This window comes from Aspergillus melleus (assembly GCF_016097325.1).
Source record: "Aspergillus melleus strain CBS 546.65 chromosome Unknown contig7, whole genome shotgun sequence".
NCBI classification, from domain to species: Eukaryota; Fungi; Ascomycota; class Eurotiomycetes; order Eurotiales; family Aspergillaceae; genus Aspergillus; species Aspergillus melleus.
Window position 1 is genome coordinate 3,187,676 of NW_025763376.1, and position 14,934 is coordinate 3,202,609.

Here is a 14,934-nt window from a genome sequence, read left to right on the forward strand (position 1 = left end):
TTGTCCCTCTTTCTCGTGGCCCTCGATCGAACCATCGTCTCCACGGCAATTCCTCGCATCACGGATGAGTTTCACAGTCTGGGAGACATAGGTTGGTATGGATCGGCATATATGTTAACTGGCGCAGCATCCCTGCCTCTCTTCGGCCGTATCTACAAGAGATATAGTACTAAATGCGTTTTCTTGGTCAGCGTGGCGGTCTTCGAAATAGGCTCAGCGATATGTGGTGCCGCCCCTACCTCTAACGCCTTGATTGCCGGGCGCGCCGTTGCAGGATGTGCTTCAGCGGGTATTTTCTCCGGCTGTATGCTTGTTATCATTGGGCTGGTGCCGCTCCGCAAGCGTCCCATGTTCCAGGGCTTATTCGGGGCAGTGTTTGGGATTGCATCCGTGATGGGCCCTCTGATGGGCGGGGGATTTACCGGCAGCGTGTCGTGGAGGTTGGTTTCCTGAATGCATTAATAACCGGTCACCGAAAATGTCGCGTCGTACTGACCAAACACAATTCTAGGTGGTGCTTCTACCTTAATATCCCCATCGGAGTTTTTAGTCTTGTACTCATAGCCATAATCTGGCATCCCCCAAAGCCGAAGTACGAGCCGGCTCCCATCCTGACCCAGGTCAAGCGTCTGGACCCTTTTGGCACCCTATTCTTCCTTCCCTCTATTACATGTCTTCTCCTGGCTCTCCAGTGGGGCGGATCGACATACTCCTGGAAAGACGGCCGAGTTGTTGGGCTCCTGGCCACGTTTGGGGCTTTTATCTTAGGATTCGGCGGGACTCAGGTCCTGATGCCGGAGACGGCCGCCATTCCGGTGCGAGTCATCCGGCGCATCAGCATCCTCTGCGCATCCCTCTTCACCTTCTGCGCTTCAAGTGCGATGACTATGATCCTCTACTATCTTCCAATCTGGTGTATGACTATCCCCTCCTCTGGATTCGTTGAACCGCTACTAAATGTGCCAGTTCAAACCGTCGAGCAGGTTAGCTCGATTGAGTCGGGTATTTACACGCTGCCACTGGTGCTGAGCTTGGTCGTCGCCAGCTTTGCATCTGGCTTCGTCACTCAGAAGACCGGATACTATGTGCCGGTCATGTATATCTCGCCCTGCCTTTTGTCCATCGGACTAGGCCTGATGTCCGCGTTGAGACTTGACACCGGCTCCTCACACTGGATTGGGTATCAATTTCTTTGTGGCTTTGGATTGGGACTCGGGATGCAGAGCTCTGGTCTTGCTGTGCAGAGGATCCTTCCCTCGCCCGATATTCCCATCGGGATTGCCCTCATCTTTCTTTATCAGCAGCTTGGCGGATGTATTTTCGCCACGGTCGGCCAGAATATTCTTAGCAATCATCTTGTCTCTGAGCTTAGCGGGGTCCCCGGTGTGAACACGAGCCAAATCGCTCACGAGGGCGCAACAAACCTCGCATTGATGGTGTCGCCAGATGATAAGCCCGTCGTGATGCAAGTGTACAATTCGGCTGCCACGAGAGTCTTCCTGATTGCCTTGGGTTTGGCTCTGGCCGCATTTCTGAGCTCACTCGGCATGGAGTGGAAGAGCATTAAGAGAGAAGGGAATAAGCAGGACCAAGGAGCTAGATAGTCAGGCTTCGCAGGGATCGAAGATTTGAAGTCCGATACAAATGGGAAGGAGGAGGCCTTACTGCGATTATCATTTGCGCGTCATACGTTCCAAACCAATATCTGAGAGATGCCTGAACTTCACCTGAGCAAGTAGATCCGATGACGGAAAGAAGGGCATTACAGGCAATTCGGGCAAAGCAGGTAGCAAGAAAGGATAAGATAAATAGAGAAAATCAACATGAAAATGCAAATGGTTATAGTAACGAGATAATGCAAGGCCAGAGGGCTGACGTAAGCAGGACCACGTGGGGCCACAGAAGATTTGTGCAATTCCTTTATCAACATTCATCGGCTCCAACTTCAATTTCCACTTTAGTTTCACTGTCATTCCCTCCAATCCTCTCTGAGGCGGTCTGAATAAGACCCGGCACCAAAAGCATGGATACGGACGGTCGACCCAAATTCCAAGAATTGCCCATTCAACCCCGAGGAATCTTTTGGGAAGATGACTTCATCTCGCCTGAGCACGAGCAGCGTCTTCTCTCGATCTTTCGCAATGAACTGGAATGGGCTGATCGTCCTGGTCGTCTCTCACTTCACTATGGCTACTCTTTCGACTACAAAACGTTCGGGGTCGACCCCGATATCCCATACAAGGAGTTCCCCGACTGGTTGAAGCCGCTCATTCCCACGACCGAGTCGCGACCACCCGACCAGGTGTGTCTGCAGTACTATCCACCCGGTGCCGGCATCCCGCCGCACGTAGACGCGCATGGCGCATGGGACCAATTGTACGCGCTGTCAATGGGAGCACCGGCCATCATGCAATTCCGGAAGGCCGAGGAGCGCGTCGACGTCGACCTGACTCCTCGGAGTATGATGCAAATGGCGGGCGATGCCAGACTCCATTGGACTCACGGTATCAAGAAGCGCAAAACCGACACGCTGTCAGATGGGACGGTAAGGTCGCGCGCGGATCGCTGGAGTATCACGTATCGATGGGTTCGGGAAGGGGAGTGCGAATGTGGAAACCTGGAGCTTTGTGACGTGGCTCAACGACGGAATGGGACCGAGAAGGAAAAAAGGTCGTTAAAAGAACTGGAAGCTAAGGTAGCTGCCCAGGATCCAGGATCGTGAGAGGTGACTCAACTTGAATCGAACTGCATCTTGAGGTGACCATGTCTTGATCAGCACATGTCTATACTTCAACCCCCTTGGGCCATTTCCCGGGGGATCACGAAGCTTTGTCGAAACCCTTTCATCTCAGAGCGTCCGTACCACGGTCAATTGTGAAAGGACAACGGAAATTGCTACTCTTGATGCCATAGTGGCGTAACGGAGTATGCCGGGGATACTTGTCGACGTGCCGATTGACCCTCGTTCCCATGCGGCTTCTTCCATAACCTCCAAGTCCTTTTCTTGTAGATAGCTGCCTATCCTTTCTATACCTGTGGGCTCGGCTATTTGCAAACATGCGTCAGCGAAAGATCCCTCTAGGTCTCATACTATCGGAAAGGGTCAGTGCCAAAGTATAAATAGGGAGCCAAAGCCAACCCTTTGGGCATATTGATCACCATTGTACGCACAATCTAGCCAGAGAAAACGGCCGCCTCAGAAAACATTCTCGTTCTCGATCCGCACCTTTTGCGTAGAGATGGTCCAGATACTGAACTGGTACGATCGCTCGGCGGTTGAATTTCCCATCGTCGCAGGTGAGCATGTCGTGGAATTGGGGCCTCACACCTCGTTGACCTACCCTGTTCAGGTGATATGTGGTGGCCCAGAGAAACGCGACCAGCTTGTTTTCCGTATCTTCACACCCCTACAAGGCACGTTCGTTGGGTTTATCGCGTTGGTGGAAGCTGCGCTCATCGTCCTCCGCGAAAAGCGTCCCTCCCCTTGCGAACCCCAGGAAGTCGGGGGTGTCTGGTGGAAATTTGAGCTCCCATGGCATGGGCCAGTGAAGAATTTTGAAGATATCGTGTCAATGTGCCGGGTGACACTAGAAGTGCACCGCGACGAGCTCGTCCACGATGCCAATACCAAGTTTCCCAAGTTCTCCCCTGCCTTGCAATTTCGTTAGTGACTGTATGACTCCATGAATGTATGGCCTCCACCTTTTGAATTGATTCCTCGATGTATCGTGAATCTCCGAAATCATCCAGTAGCGTCGACTGCAACCGAGAACAGTCCGGTCTGCCTATGACTACCTCCTGCAGACTTCGTCGGTTAGTACCTCTCTCTTTACTGATGTTTTCTAGAACTGGCATTGCCCCTGTCTAAAGCGCCATTCTTTGGACTCCATTAGGCTTCATGTGGCCTTTACTGAAAGAAGCCCCCTAGGTAAATGACACAGGCTATCTTTACAAGCACCACTTTGGTAGACATCCTTTGATCCTCCATTATAGACCTTAAATTCAGTTACCGCTTCAGACTCCTATTTCCAAAATCATTCTTGACCTCCCCAAAGCTCTAGGAGTAATCCCTCCCTAATCTGTCCACAGCAATACACGCTCACGTGGTTTGTTCTAATCATATTCCGCGACACGTTCGCGCTCTAATTACTCAGTTCTAGTTGGGTCAGAGGCGCTCTCGTGGCAAGGCCGTTCCTGAACATGGAGCAGCGGCCGCGCGATACCGGAGAAGCTGCGACTGTATAGCTCAACTTTGTTTTGATGTTGGGTTCAAATAATCGGAACACAACCCTAAGCCAAGTCTAAGCTTCACCCTGGAATAGAGGCGAGCATAAAGAAGAACGTCCAAGCAGGTGTCAGGGGGAGGTATCGAGTTTGACCCCCAGATCGACGAAGTTGGAAAACAAGAGCGTAAATCAAAAGCGAACGAGTCTGGGACCCTAAGGCCTAGATAAAGAAAAGTATTGGATGGATCAAGTATGGAATATGGTAATTAGAATTAGGGAGATGAAGTTCAGAGAATGCGATCCCTGGCTCCCTTCTGTCTTCCATACGGTCTGTTTCTCTCGCAGTCAATATAAAATCAAGAAAAAATGGAATGAAAAGACCAGCACATCTAATAACAAGTGGTTTGGCAATTCATTTCGTTTTTAAAAACACCGGAAAAAAAGAAAACAAGAGCCTCACAAAAGAGTCCAGACCGGCGAGTCCATATCCCTTGTTTGAGTAGATTGACGTATCTTCATGCGAGGCAGGGTAACCGTAGATCATACGCCGCTGCCGGTTTAGATGGCCAGTTCACCAATCTCTATGCAAATCCTTCAGTGATTAGGGTTTTCTTCTTCGCATTGGAGAAATGATTCACTATGTATGAGCGGATGGCGAGGAATCTGTTGTTGTCTCAATGAACGGTCTCCATTGCTCCTCACACCATTCCCAGAACTTAGTGGCATGTCCTAGTCCTCCCTCCTCGACGGGTGTCATGGCATTGATTATGTCCCTTCGAGGGCAGTCCTTGTCTGGCCTTACCCTCCCCCAAGGAATGACATAGGCACCGTTTGTCTCCGTCGTGATTTCGGGGCTGAGACCACAGTACAGTTCCGTGTAGGCGCCGAAGCGGGCGTCATATAACAAAGGCCGTACGAGACACATAGTCAGGGCTGGAGTCCCCTCGTACGAGCCTGCCTTCAGGTTTCCTGGGTTTTGCACAACGCTGAGAATGCCGTCCGCCGCGTATCGGCGGGCCATCTCCCGACCCAGCATCCAGGTGCCGGCTTTTGACACGGCATAATTGAGAATGCGATCGTCGGTGCCTTTCTCCAGCGTAGTAAAATCGACGCCATTTACCGGGGATCCGCCCTCGGCTAGGAAGCTCGACGTCCAGACTACGCGCACGGCACCAGGGGGCTGAGATGCGGCGGCTGCGCGCAGCTGCGGACGCAGAAGATCGGTGAAGAGGAGTGTGGCGATGCAGTGCATGCCGACCATGGCTTCGAATCCTTGCTTAGTTCGCGTATTGGGAGCAATGCGATTGGCGCCCATGCCAGCGTTGTTCCATAAAATGTCGAGATTTGTCTCCCGAGCGGCAAAAGTGGCGGCGGCCTCCTTGACGGATTGAAGATCGTTGAGGTCAAGTTGCAGGAATAGAATGCGACCGGGATTTACAGGCTCCGGCGTCGATTCTATGATCGTCCGGATCGCTTCTTCGGCGCGTTCCTAGGCCCCTATGTGTCAGTCCTCGGGTTCAGTCTCCGTGAGTGCATGACCTGGACATACCTTAGATCGGGACGCCATGTAAACAGTGGCACCGGTGCTATACAAGATGCGACACAGCGCAAAGCCAACGCCATTATTGCCACCAGTCACGATGAACACTCGACCGGTCTGTGCTGGAACGTCCTTCTCCGTGAAGCTTGGGCTCGGTGGAAACAGCTGAGTCCACGCATTGCACACCTTTGCGATGACCATGATGGGAAGAGTGGATATCTAGAAGTCTGTGACCAAATACAAGCCCATGTGCCCGCATTTATACAGAATTTTCTGCCAAGGACACGACGTGATAGCGTACTCGTGGCCTATTCCCTAGATTGCTGTGTTCACCAATCATGCGACGAGATTCAGCTCTAGTGAGCTGAGCTGTTGGTTGCCAATTTAGAGCCAATTTAGCGCCCCAACGCAAAGCCATGTGGTGTAAGCACAGCATTTTGATTACTAACTCCGCCAGTGAGCATTTGTCATCTTTATATTTGCAGTGCACTAGTTAAATAGTTAGTTGGTTGGTATTGTATTCTTTTCCTGCTCAGGCAGTAAACCACGCTTCCTCTACCTTACGTGGCTTTCCATTATCGATGGTATACACACCCTCTACATCTCCCGAGTCGGTTCACAAGGATCGCACGACCGACGTGTCGCCAGCTGTTAAGATAAGAAGGTGCGATATTCCGCATAAAGATTTAACCATTGACAACAAATGAGAGGATAGTAAGGAGAACATACGGAGTAGCAACGACTGCCACACTCCACCAGCGATGCGGCAGGGCGGCCCCCATAGCCAACAGGCCTGTTCGCACCGCATGCTCCACCCTCCGCGATCGATACTGGGAGATGCTTGGCAAGGACTTGTTTTCGGCATCGATTGGATGAGTCGAGTAGTGTAGGGAGAATCGCGACGGAGAAGGGAGTCCAGTCCTAGGCCGTGTGTGAAGAGCAATTCTCTTCGGGGAGCCGCCTTCGGTAAACGGCAGCTCAATTGGGTATTCCCTTGCAAAACGAAACTGAGAGGCTTTGGTTAATTTATTACGGTCACTGGCCTGGGTGACAATGCCCTGATCAGTCGAGCTGAGACCAGGCCTCTATTTGTCTGCGAAACTTGGCCGGCGTTGGCCTGAGGAAAGGATCTACGCCAGTCTCCCAGTTTACTCTATACCTTCCACGGTGCAACTGAGTATTCTCTCAGTACGGAGTACACATGTCACATGCTCCGTACGGTGTGGTCCACTGTCCTCGATTGAATCCCAATCTAACCAAAGCCTAGCTTAGTTGCCAAAGATAGAGATCCGAGCGGATCGCACAGCCCGTGTCGATATGGACCGGCATCGATACATTCTCGAAAAAGCAATCAGACCGATTCGGCGTTGCCTAGTCGGACCCTGGTCTTCGATTGATTGCGTGAATACGTCGTCCGAGCGTCATGCAGAGAGACCAGGAAGCCCTCGGTGATCGTCCAGCAAATGGATTCGCCGAGGCAACCCCGGAAGATGGACCCTGAACGTGTAATCGGTGGCTCAGCCCTGAACCAGACACGGAGCATCGACTAAGGGGAACAGAAGAAAAAGGTAACCTGAAACCATGGGCAGTGCGGTGGCGGATCGGCTGAAGCGCAGCGAGCCCGTCACATCGTGGACTAATCAATCCCTGGGCAAGGATCGACAAGACCCCGTTAAACCTGGTCCGCGCTAAGAATAGAAAGCCGGTAAAAGTTCCCCACGTCGCGGGCCACTCTGATGTCATTTTGGCCACTCAACGCCCGGTCTTGCGGTGGCATTCCGTGGATTTGTTCTGCCTGGGAAGTCGGTTCGACCCGATCACTCGGAGGCACAAAATTCGAAGCTCGGCAGAGGACCCTGAATGGCAGGGGGAAATGATAAAGAAAGGATACTACGAGCCAAGAAAAACGGCAAGAGTAAGACATGTCTCATTTACCGGCAATGATCGACACGGCAAAGATCCACAGGACCTTGGTCTGCAGTTCCACTGTACCTTGATGCCCGGAGGTTTATAAAAACCCTCAAGGCCTCTCTCCCTTTTCTCCCTCCATCCATCCACTCTTGCTTTTGGGACTTCTACTGTTATCATTCAATTTTTTACTTTCGCCTCCACTTCCAATCTTTCACCATGAAGCTCTCCTTCGCTGCTATGACCGGCCTGGTTGGTGCCATCAGCGCCTCCGCCGTGCCCTACGCCTCGCCCTCTTCGGCCACTCCCTCCTCTTCGGCCGTTCCCTCGGGCACTCCTACTCCTGGAGCTTCGCTCCCCGAGGCTTTCACTCTTGTTGCTGAGGGTGGTCTCACCGTCCTGACTGATGGCCGTAAGCGTTGCCTAGACTGTGCTCGTGAAGAGACATGTTGCTAATGATTAACGCCAGAGTACGCCTACTTCGGCGGTAACACCACCGACAAGGAGATCCTCATTCGTATGTCTTCCACTCCCAAAAGCGTAGGCAAGATCCATAGAGCTAATACTCTCCTCCAGTCCACTCCGCTCCCAACGGTGCCGTCTCCTTCACTTCCCAGGACGGTGTTCCCACCGCTTTCCAGAGCCTCTACGTCGTCGACCAGGACACCGCTCCTCTGGGTCTGACCATCCCTCACTCTGGCGCCGTGCCCACCGGTGCCAGCACCCTGAACTTCGGCGTCAACGAGCAGGGCTACTTCACTCACGACGGCAAGCCCTGGTTCGCCGTCGAGGGCTACGGCTCCAACCCCGAGAAGACCATCTACTGGTACGGTCGTCACAGCTCCACCTACCGCGCTGCCAACCTGTGGGTGAAGGAGTGCAAGGGCTGCTAAATTAGTCCCCAACACGACGACTTCTCCCTTGTATATACATTTAAAGAAGAGCGCTTAACCCTTGTTTTGATCCTCGTTACCGACGACCGACGTGACCTGCGTAATGCAATTTGTCGGATCTGACCTAGACGTTGAATGAAGTACCGGATTGTCCGCGTTTTGACGTTTTGATATCCCGATTTGTACGTTAAGAATTAATCTCTAGAAAGTTCGTGGCAGCTAGCTAGATAAATATCCTGCGATAGATTTTCCCAGCTATCTGAACATCACGTAAGACATAAGTATGCACAACGAAGGATTCCGACGGACGCGTCCACTCGAAACATTGCTCCATAAGCTTAATTAAGCGGCCGTCCCGCTGAAACATGGCATGTGTCAGCCCTGCCATCCACTTCATCCTGGAAATGAACGACGTGGGTCGCCCTGAGTCTAGAATTTTGATGGTCCTTAGTCGAGTCACGTCTTTGAGGTTGCGGTGTAGTCTTGTCCGAATCTTACGGAGCATGTTCAAGAAGACAATCAGTCAGACTTATGGTGATTATCTCTAATCGAAGTACTGCACACTGACTCCCTTGACGATTTCCACCTGATTCACTTCATTATCCCCGTCATCTGCAGCAGTGGTGCTCAGATTCTTGATCACTCGCTGCTTGACCCATTCCCCAGCCTTAATAGGATTCCCATCACTGCCAACCACACCGTCGCCGATCAGGCCGTGGTGGCGCAGAACTGGCGATTCCTTGATAGGAACCAAGGCCGAGTCATCCTCAATGCGCACCATGTACAGCACGCCTAATCGGTCAATATGTGCTTGGTCCTTCGGGGGCGCAACGACACGGTGAATGCTGGATTTCAGATACCCGCCTGCCGTTGTTGGTCAGTCTACATATCCTGATTGGTAAGAAAAGTCGATTTCGAACACTCACCAGTCAAGAAGTGGAGTGCATCTGCGAGATTCACCGTCAGCGCGTCCATCTGTGGTCTAACATATCGCCACGTTCCGTCTTTGCTGAGAACCTGTAGAGCGGCCACGGGCTGGCGGAAGAGCAGAGTCAAACTGCCCATGTCTGAATGCCTGCTCATCTCATAGAGACCAATTAGCTAAGCTGCAATTTAGGAGTAATTAAAGGGGCATCATCCTACCCTTTCAACCAAACACCTCCTAATTTTTGGTTTTCCTCCTCACTGCGCGCATAATATTTCATGTACCGGAGATGGTCACCACTGGTCTTCTCGTACTGGTGCCTTTTTACAAACCACTCCTCATCTTCGAGGCCCAGCGAGATTGCAAAGATCACCAGCAGTTTGGTCACGATCTCGTCGTGAATATGTCTAGAAAATTTCTCGATGGTGGGCAATTGCTCCCGGATCACTTCTGGGTGCACCCGACCGGCATGCTCGGGGATGAACTTGGGAATGTTATAGATTTCGAAATTGTCCTTGACTCCGGGAATCAGGTTGCGCGTCCCCGCTGGTTTCCATCCGTTGTAGTCGCCTTGTTCGAGAGCTGCCCGGTACCAGGACTTCTCTTCGTTTGAGAGGGAGAGGGTCGAATTGGCGATTGCGAATTGATTGTCAATATCCTCTCGGCTCAGGCCGTGGTTCTTGACATAGAAGAATCCTATGCTTAGAGTGAGATACGACTCAAGTTAACGGACCTTGAAACGTACCGACGTCTTCGATGGCTTTGATGAACTCAGTAGCTAGCTCATGCTTCCCCCCTGGTTGATCAAATTTCGACAGGTCGAGAGTCACCAAGTCGGCCCAGTCCAGAGACTCCGATGTCTCGGGGACTTGGATGTATGAAAGGGTCGGAGCTTCTACGGTGGTGGTCATGTTGAGAGGTGATGGGATCGCTCCACAGTTGTGCGCCCTGTACTCTGTTCAAGCAGAAGGTCTGCGATATTTGCATGTACTTGTATCCCACTCGCATACGACATGCATCCAGTTGCCGATGCACGTCATCCTAGTTCCCATCACACCATGGCTCGCAAATTACAGTCCCAATTCTCGCAGCGAAGTCGGCCCAGGGCTTCGGCCACGCTGCCGTCCAGGATGACCAACGGGCTGACAAGAACGGAGAACAGTACCTCCGGGATTTGAATCGATCCGAACTGTGAATCCAGGCCTGTCATGGCACAGGGCAACCTCATCCGACAGCTAAGGAGCCCCTGGGTTGGTGCCATTCTTAGGGCTGGTATGTTATCCACCTTGCCGCAATAGGCAAGTAGGCCGGGGTCTGGATCCTGCGCGATATCCCGGTTGATTTACTCGTTTTGTGTCGTCCTGGGAGACACGGATGCCTGGTTGATGTTGATTATATCCATCTGGAACATCTCACTCGGAGCACTTCAATCTCATAATGTCGACCCGGTCGGTTGTGCACGAAACAATCCTTGATCGCCAAGATGCAAAGACAACAACCAGTTTTGATATCATGGGCGAGGAAGCCATGGAAATTGATCCGCGGATTTCCAGGCGCGTGCTGAGGAAAATCGACCTCTTTTTAATGCCTGCCATGGTCATCGGTAAGTCTCAATCTACCCTCCCTGAGCTTTTGCGCTGATGTATTCGTATACAACAGGATACGGTCTGGTTTACTACGATAAGGTACGTACCTGGCGCGTTATGATGAAGAAACAGTTCGTTCATAATCCAACTCCATGCCGTAGGCCATTCTAGGCAATGCAGCCCTCTTTGGCATGACCGAGGACCTGCAGCTCAAAGTCGTCGACTCGTGGGTGAATCCGCCACAAACCGACACCAGCAGACTGAGTTGGGCGACGTCCATCTTCTATTTTGGCCAGCTAACAGGCTCTTATCCCATGACATACGCCGTGCAATACTTCAACACACGCTACGTTCTAGGTCCGGTTGTGATGGTCTGGGCCGTCATTTGCGCCGCCACGGCCGGCGTTACAACGTGGCAGGGCTTACTTGTCCAGCGATTCTTCCTGGGTACGTCCAAGTTTTTCTACAGCACCTCGGTCCCAACGGTGACGACGCTAACTTGGATGAACAGGGTTCACCGAGGCGGTTATTCCCACAGGCTTCATGATGACCGTAAGCGGATTCTATACGCAATCTGAACAGGCGCTTCGGCAAAGCTGGTGGTTCTCCGGAACCGGATGGTTCACAATCATTGGCGGTGCGCTAAACTATGGCTTTGCGCAGATTGACGGCGGGTCATTAAAGCCATGGCAGTACATATACGTCCTCGCAGGGGGTTTGACGTTCTTGTTTGGCTTGTGGTGCTTCTTCATCCCCAACTCGCCTCTAAATGCATGGTTTTTGAGTCCGGAGGAGCGAGCTGTGGCGGTAGAGCGGTTGCGGGCAGGACAGGCCGGAGTCAAAAATCACCACTTGAAAGTTTCACAGATAAAGGAGGCATATCTCGACGTGAAGGTCTGGTTAGTTGCAATCATAATGGCCGCTGCGTATGTTTTATGGCATCCCAAACGCCCCGCAGAGCGTACTATACTCACCATAACTCAGGTACACCGTCAACGGGGCTGTCTCTGGTTTCGGTCCTTTGATTGTTTCGACATTCGGCTACTCATCTCTGGAAAGTATTCTGTTCCAATTCCCTCTCGGAGGGTTGTCAGCGGCAGGGATTATCCTGACTGGCTGGTTTTGCTCTCGGTTCGAGAACACTCGAGTCATCAGCTTGTTATTCTGCTGTCTACCGGTCATCGCGGGCTTCTCCATGATTTGGAAGTCAACCTGGGGCTACCAACCCGTTGTTCCAGTGGTCGGTTACTCCTTGATTGGATTTTTCGGTCCGGTCGTCAGCTTGACCATTTCTCTCGGCGCAAGTAATATCGCAGGCGAGACTAAGAAAAGTTTCATGGCTTCAGCGGTCTTCGTGGCCTACTGCGTGGGTAACATCATTGGGCCACAGTTGATCCGCAGTGAAACGATGGACGAGCACTATCCCGAGTTATGGACAGGGTTGATTACTTGGTGCGGCTCCTCAAGTGTTTTTGAGACCACGAGATCATATGCTGACGCGCGCAGTTACTGTATCACTATTTTGGCGGCATCGACGCTCTACGTGGTTCTATCGCGCGAGAACAAGCGCCGTAATACACTGGGCCTGGAAGAAAGTGAGCGAGATCGACTTTCGTTCAAGGATCTCACCGATAAAGAGAATCTGCACTTCCGATACGTTTACTGAGCATTATTCGGGGCGCAAGGCAGCAGTGTGACAATAAGTGAAGGGCACGGAAGTTCTAAGCGTTCGGACGTTTGAAACATATGATCAGTGCAAAATTAGCAAAGGAAATGGACAGATGAAATAACAAATAGGACTCTTTAGTCCAGATGCACATTGCGTATTCGTGCTTTTACCGAAGTCGTCGCTCCATTCGCGGCGTCTATCAGGTACAGGTGCGCATCAGGCACGTTGAGAGCAACTTCCATTGCATGACTCGCAGATCAGCCCGGTCACCCCGCTATTTCGTATCCGATATGCTACCTGAATCCTTCGGGGTCTGTGTCGTCGCGCAAAAGTCAAGATGCGTGGCGTCTTGAGTGGAGAAAATGATGCCATTTTAGATTGTGAATATATTGTGTAGAATCTTGGTTCCCGCCTGCTTTTGGACTTTCCCAGGTGCTTTATAATTTAATCCGTATCGTCAAACGTCGGCAGTTGACCGATATCGATCGCGCAATTGTCGAATGCTTCTCGGTTTTCATTGGCATAAGCTATTACGGTCTCGGTTCTATTCCTCGATAGAGGTCCAAATGGCGCACCCAAAATGTGTGGATGGCGAATCAGAGTCAAAATCAGTTCCGATGATCAAGTCCCGGACAACTGCTTTCAAATGCAGAAAAGCAGTACTTGGACTCCAACTGCGTCCACCCCGGTCTCGCCATGTGCATATTGAGGACGTTGCTTCTTTAACGCCTCCTTTTAGACTTTTAGAATCATGTCAGTGGGCCTAGATCTGTCGCACCAGGTGCCCTAACGAAAGAACAAGTGTTTGATACCATCAAAGTATTAGCCAGACAAGATATTGCAGCAGAAACATTGGTTGTCTTCTGCTCCAATTGGCGAGGACGACCGCCAACCAACCAATAACTGTGTTCTGTAGTTGCGGGTTCTGCTCAAGCAACGTGCTGATAAGGGTGCACCTCTCAAAACGGATGGGCATCTCACTCAGGGAGAGTACTACAATCCAGCCGAGTTTGCGACGAGGGTCAAACGGGCTGAACATGTTGATGAACTGATCCTGACCCTGTGGAAGACAGTCCTAAACACTGGTCCAGAGAGCGCCTGGTGGCAGGAGCGATCCGACGCGTGTTTCAAGGCACTGGTCGATAATATTCGCCGTATTTCCCCAATATTGGCCTGGTGGAATATGGTGTGAGAATCCCCCGAGCGGGTCCAACATAGTAAGCATCGTGAGAAGATTTGGGCGTAAAGGGCAGTAGAGCGTACTTCTAGATTCCGGTCTGTGTCGAGATACTGATCAAAAGGCGGATATAGTGTTAGAGGGAAGTCAGCCAAGCCTCACGTAGGTCTCGCCCAGTCGCCGATATCGTCCGCGGAAGCCGGTGCGGAGATGTTGCGTGCTTCTTCTTGCAGACCCATAAATACTTCCTTGCTCTCTCCTTCTCCGAGACTCTCTCACAAGGCCAAGCGATCTGCCCGTCAGGATGGCCCCCGAAATCGAGTACTACTTCTCCTTCATCTCGCTTTGGTCCTATGTTGGCAGTCGCCGCTTTCAGCGACTTGTCCACGACCATGGTGGTCAAGTGATCTTCAAACCTGTCGATCTGATGCACATTTTCTCCGTCTCGGGCGGCCTACCCGTCAAACAGCGCTCGACGCAACGTCAAGCGTACCGACTGTTGGAAATGGAACGTTGGCGGCGCATCCACGACATCCCCATCGTGACGCATCCGAAATTCTACCCAGCCGATCCCTCCCTGGCGCATCGGGTTCTCCTAGCAGCCATCGCGGAGCTGGGACATGATCATGCGTCCGTCCACGAGTACGCTCGCAAGGGCTTAGAGGCCGTCTGGGCGCGGGAACTTAATATCGCCGACGAGAGCACCATTTCTCTGCTTGCCGACGAAGCGGGACTCGATGGGAGGCGATTGCTGGACCGTGCGAAGGGGGAGACCCACTGGGCAGAACAGGAAACCGCACTGACGCAGGAGGCAGAGGACCGACAGCTCTTCGGGGCGCCACTCTACTTTTATCAGGGCGAGGCCTTCTGGGGCCAGGACCGACTTGAGATGCTAGACGAGGTTATTCGCAGTGGCAGGGGGCCGATTGTTATTTCGGATCCAGAATGACGTGATCTAGGCTGATTGCGTTGGAGGAAGTCGTGACCAAGTGCTGAAGTCTGCGACCTTG

General features: G+C 52.0%; 8 protein-coding genes across 8 annotated transcripts; 6 read left to right on the plus strand and 2 right to left on the minus strand.

The window, feature by feature from the left end:
* Positions 1-275: 275 nt before the first annotated feature.
* On the plus strand, positions 276-1,604 carry LDX57_012061 (uncharacterized protein; the record flags this gene model as incomplete). The annotated part of the gene is made up of 2 exons (XM_046093794.1): positions 276-915; positions 967-1,604. 2 exons carry the CDS (start codon positions 276-278, stop codon positions 1,602-1,604), a joined length of 1,278 nt encoding a protein of 425 aa, XP_045949772.1.
* A 419-nt stretch (positions 1,605-2,023) lies between these two features.
* LDX57_012062 (uncharacterized protein) lies at positions 2,024-2,722 on the plus strand (the record flags this gene model as incomplete). The annotated part of the gene is made up of 1 exon (XM_046093795.1): positions 2,024-2,722. One exon carries the CDS (start codon positions 2,024-2,026, stop codon positions 2,720-2,722), a length of 699 nt encoding a protein of 232 aa, XP_045949773.1.
* Positions 2,723-3,239: 517 nt separating this feature from the next.
* On the plus strand, positions 3,240-3,668 carry LDX57_012063 (uncharacterized protein; the record flags this gene model as incomplete). The annotated part of the gene is made up of 1 exon (XM_046093796.1): positions 3,240-3,668. The coding sequence occupies one exon, from the start codon at positions 3,240-3,242 to the stop codon at positions 3,666-3,668; it is 429 nt and encodes a 142-aa protein (XP_045949774.1).
* A 1,195-nt stretch (positions 3,669-4,863) lies between these two features.
* Positions 4,864-5,541, minus strand: LDX57_012064 (uncharacterized protein; the record flags this gene model as incomplete). Its single annotated transcript, XM_046093797.1, has 1 exon — positions 4,864-5,541. The coding sequence occupies one exon, from the start codon at positions 5,539-5,541 to the stop codon at positions 4,864-4,866; it is 678 nt and encodes a 225-aa protein (XP_045949775.1).
* Positions 5,542-7,893: 2,352 nt separating this feature from the next.
* On the plus strand, positions 7,894-8,567 carry LDX57_012065 (uncharacterized protein; the record flags this gene model as incomplete). The annotated part of the gene is made up of 3 exons (XM_046093798.1): positions 7,894-8,086; positions 8,144-8,191; positions 8,251-8,567. The coding sequence occupies 3 exons, from the start codon at positions 7,894-7,896 to the stop codon at positions 8,565-8,567; spliced, it is 558 nt and encodes a 185-aa protein (XP_045949776.1).
* A 544-nt stretch (positions 8,568-9,111) lies between these two features.
* LDX57_012066 (uncharacterized protein) lies at positions 9,112-10,403 on the minus strand (the record flags this gene model as incomplete). The annotated part of the gene is made up of 4 exons (XM_046093799.1): positions 9,112-9,431; positions 9,494-9,642; positions 9,711-10,188; positions 10,238-10,403. The coding sequence occupies 4 exons, from the start codon at positions 10,401-10,403 to the stop codon at positions 9,112-9,114; spliced, it is 1,113 nt and encodes a 370-aa protein (XP_045949777.1).
* Positions 10,404-10,929: 526 nt separating this feature from the next.
* Positions 10,930-12,744, plus strand: LDX57_012067 (uncharacterized protein; the record flags this gene model as incomplete). Its single annotated transcript, XM_046093800.1, has 5 exons — positions 10,930-11,095; positions 11,152-11,177; positions 11,240-11,525; positions 11,590-12,004; positions 12,063-12,744. 5 exons carry the CDS (start codon positions 10,930-10,932, stop codon positions 12,742-12,744), a joined length of 1,575 nt encoding a protein of 524 aa, XP_045949778.1.
* Positions 12,745-14,228: 1,484 nt separating this feature from the next.
* Positions 14,229-14,873, plus strand: LDX57_012068 (2-hydroxychromene-2-carboxylate isomerase; the record flags this gene model as incomplete). Its single annotated transcript, XM_046093801.1, has 1 exon — positions 14,229-14,873. One exon carries the CDS (start codon positions 14,229-14,231, stop codon positions 14,871-14,873), a length of 645 nt encoding a protein of 214 aa, XP_045949779.1.
* Between the last annotated feature and the right edge of the window lie 61 nt (positions 14,874-14,934).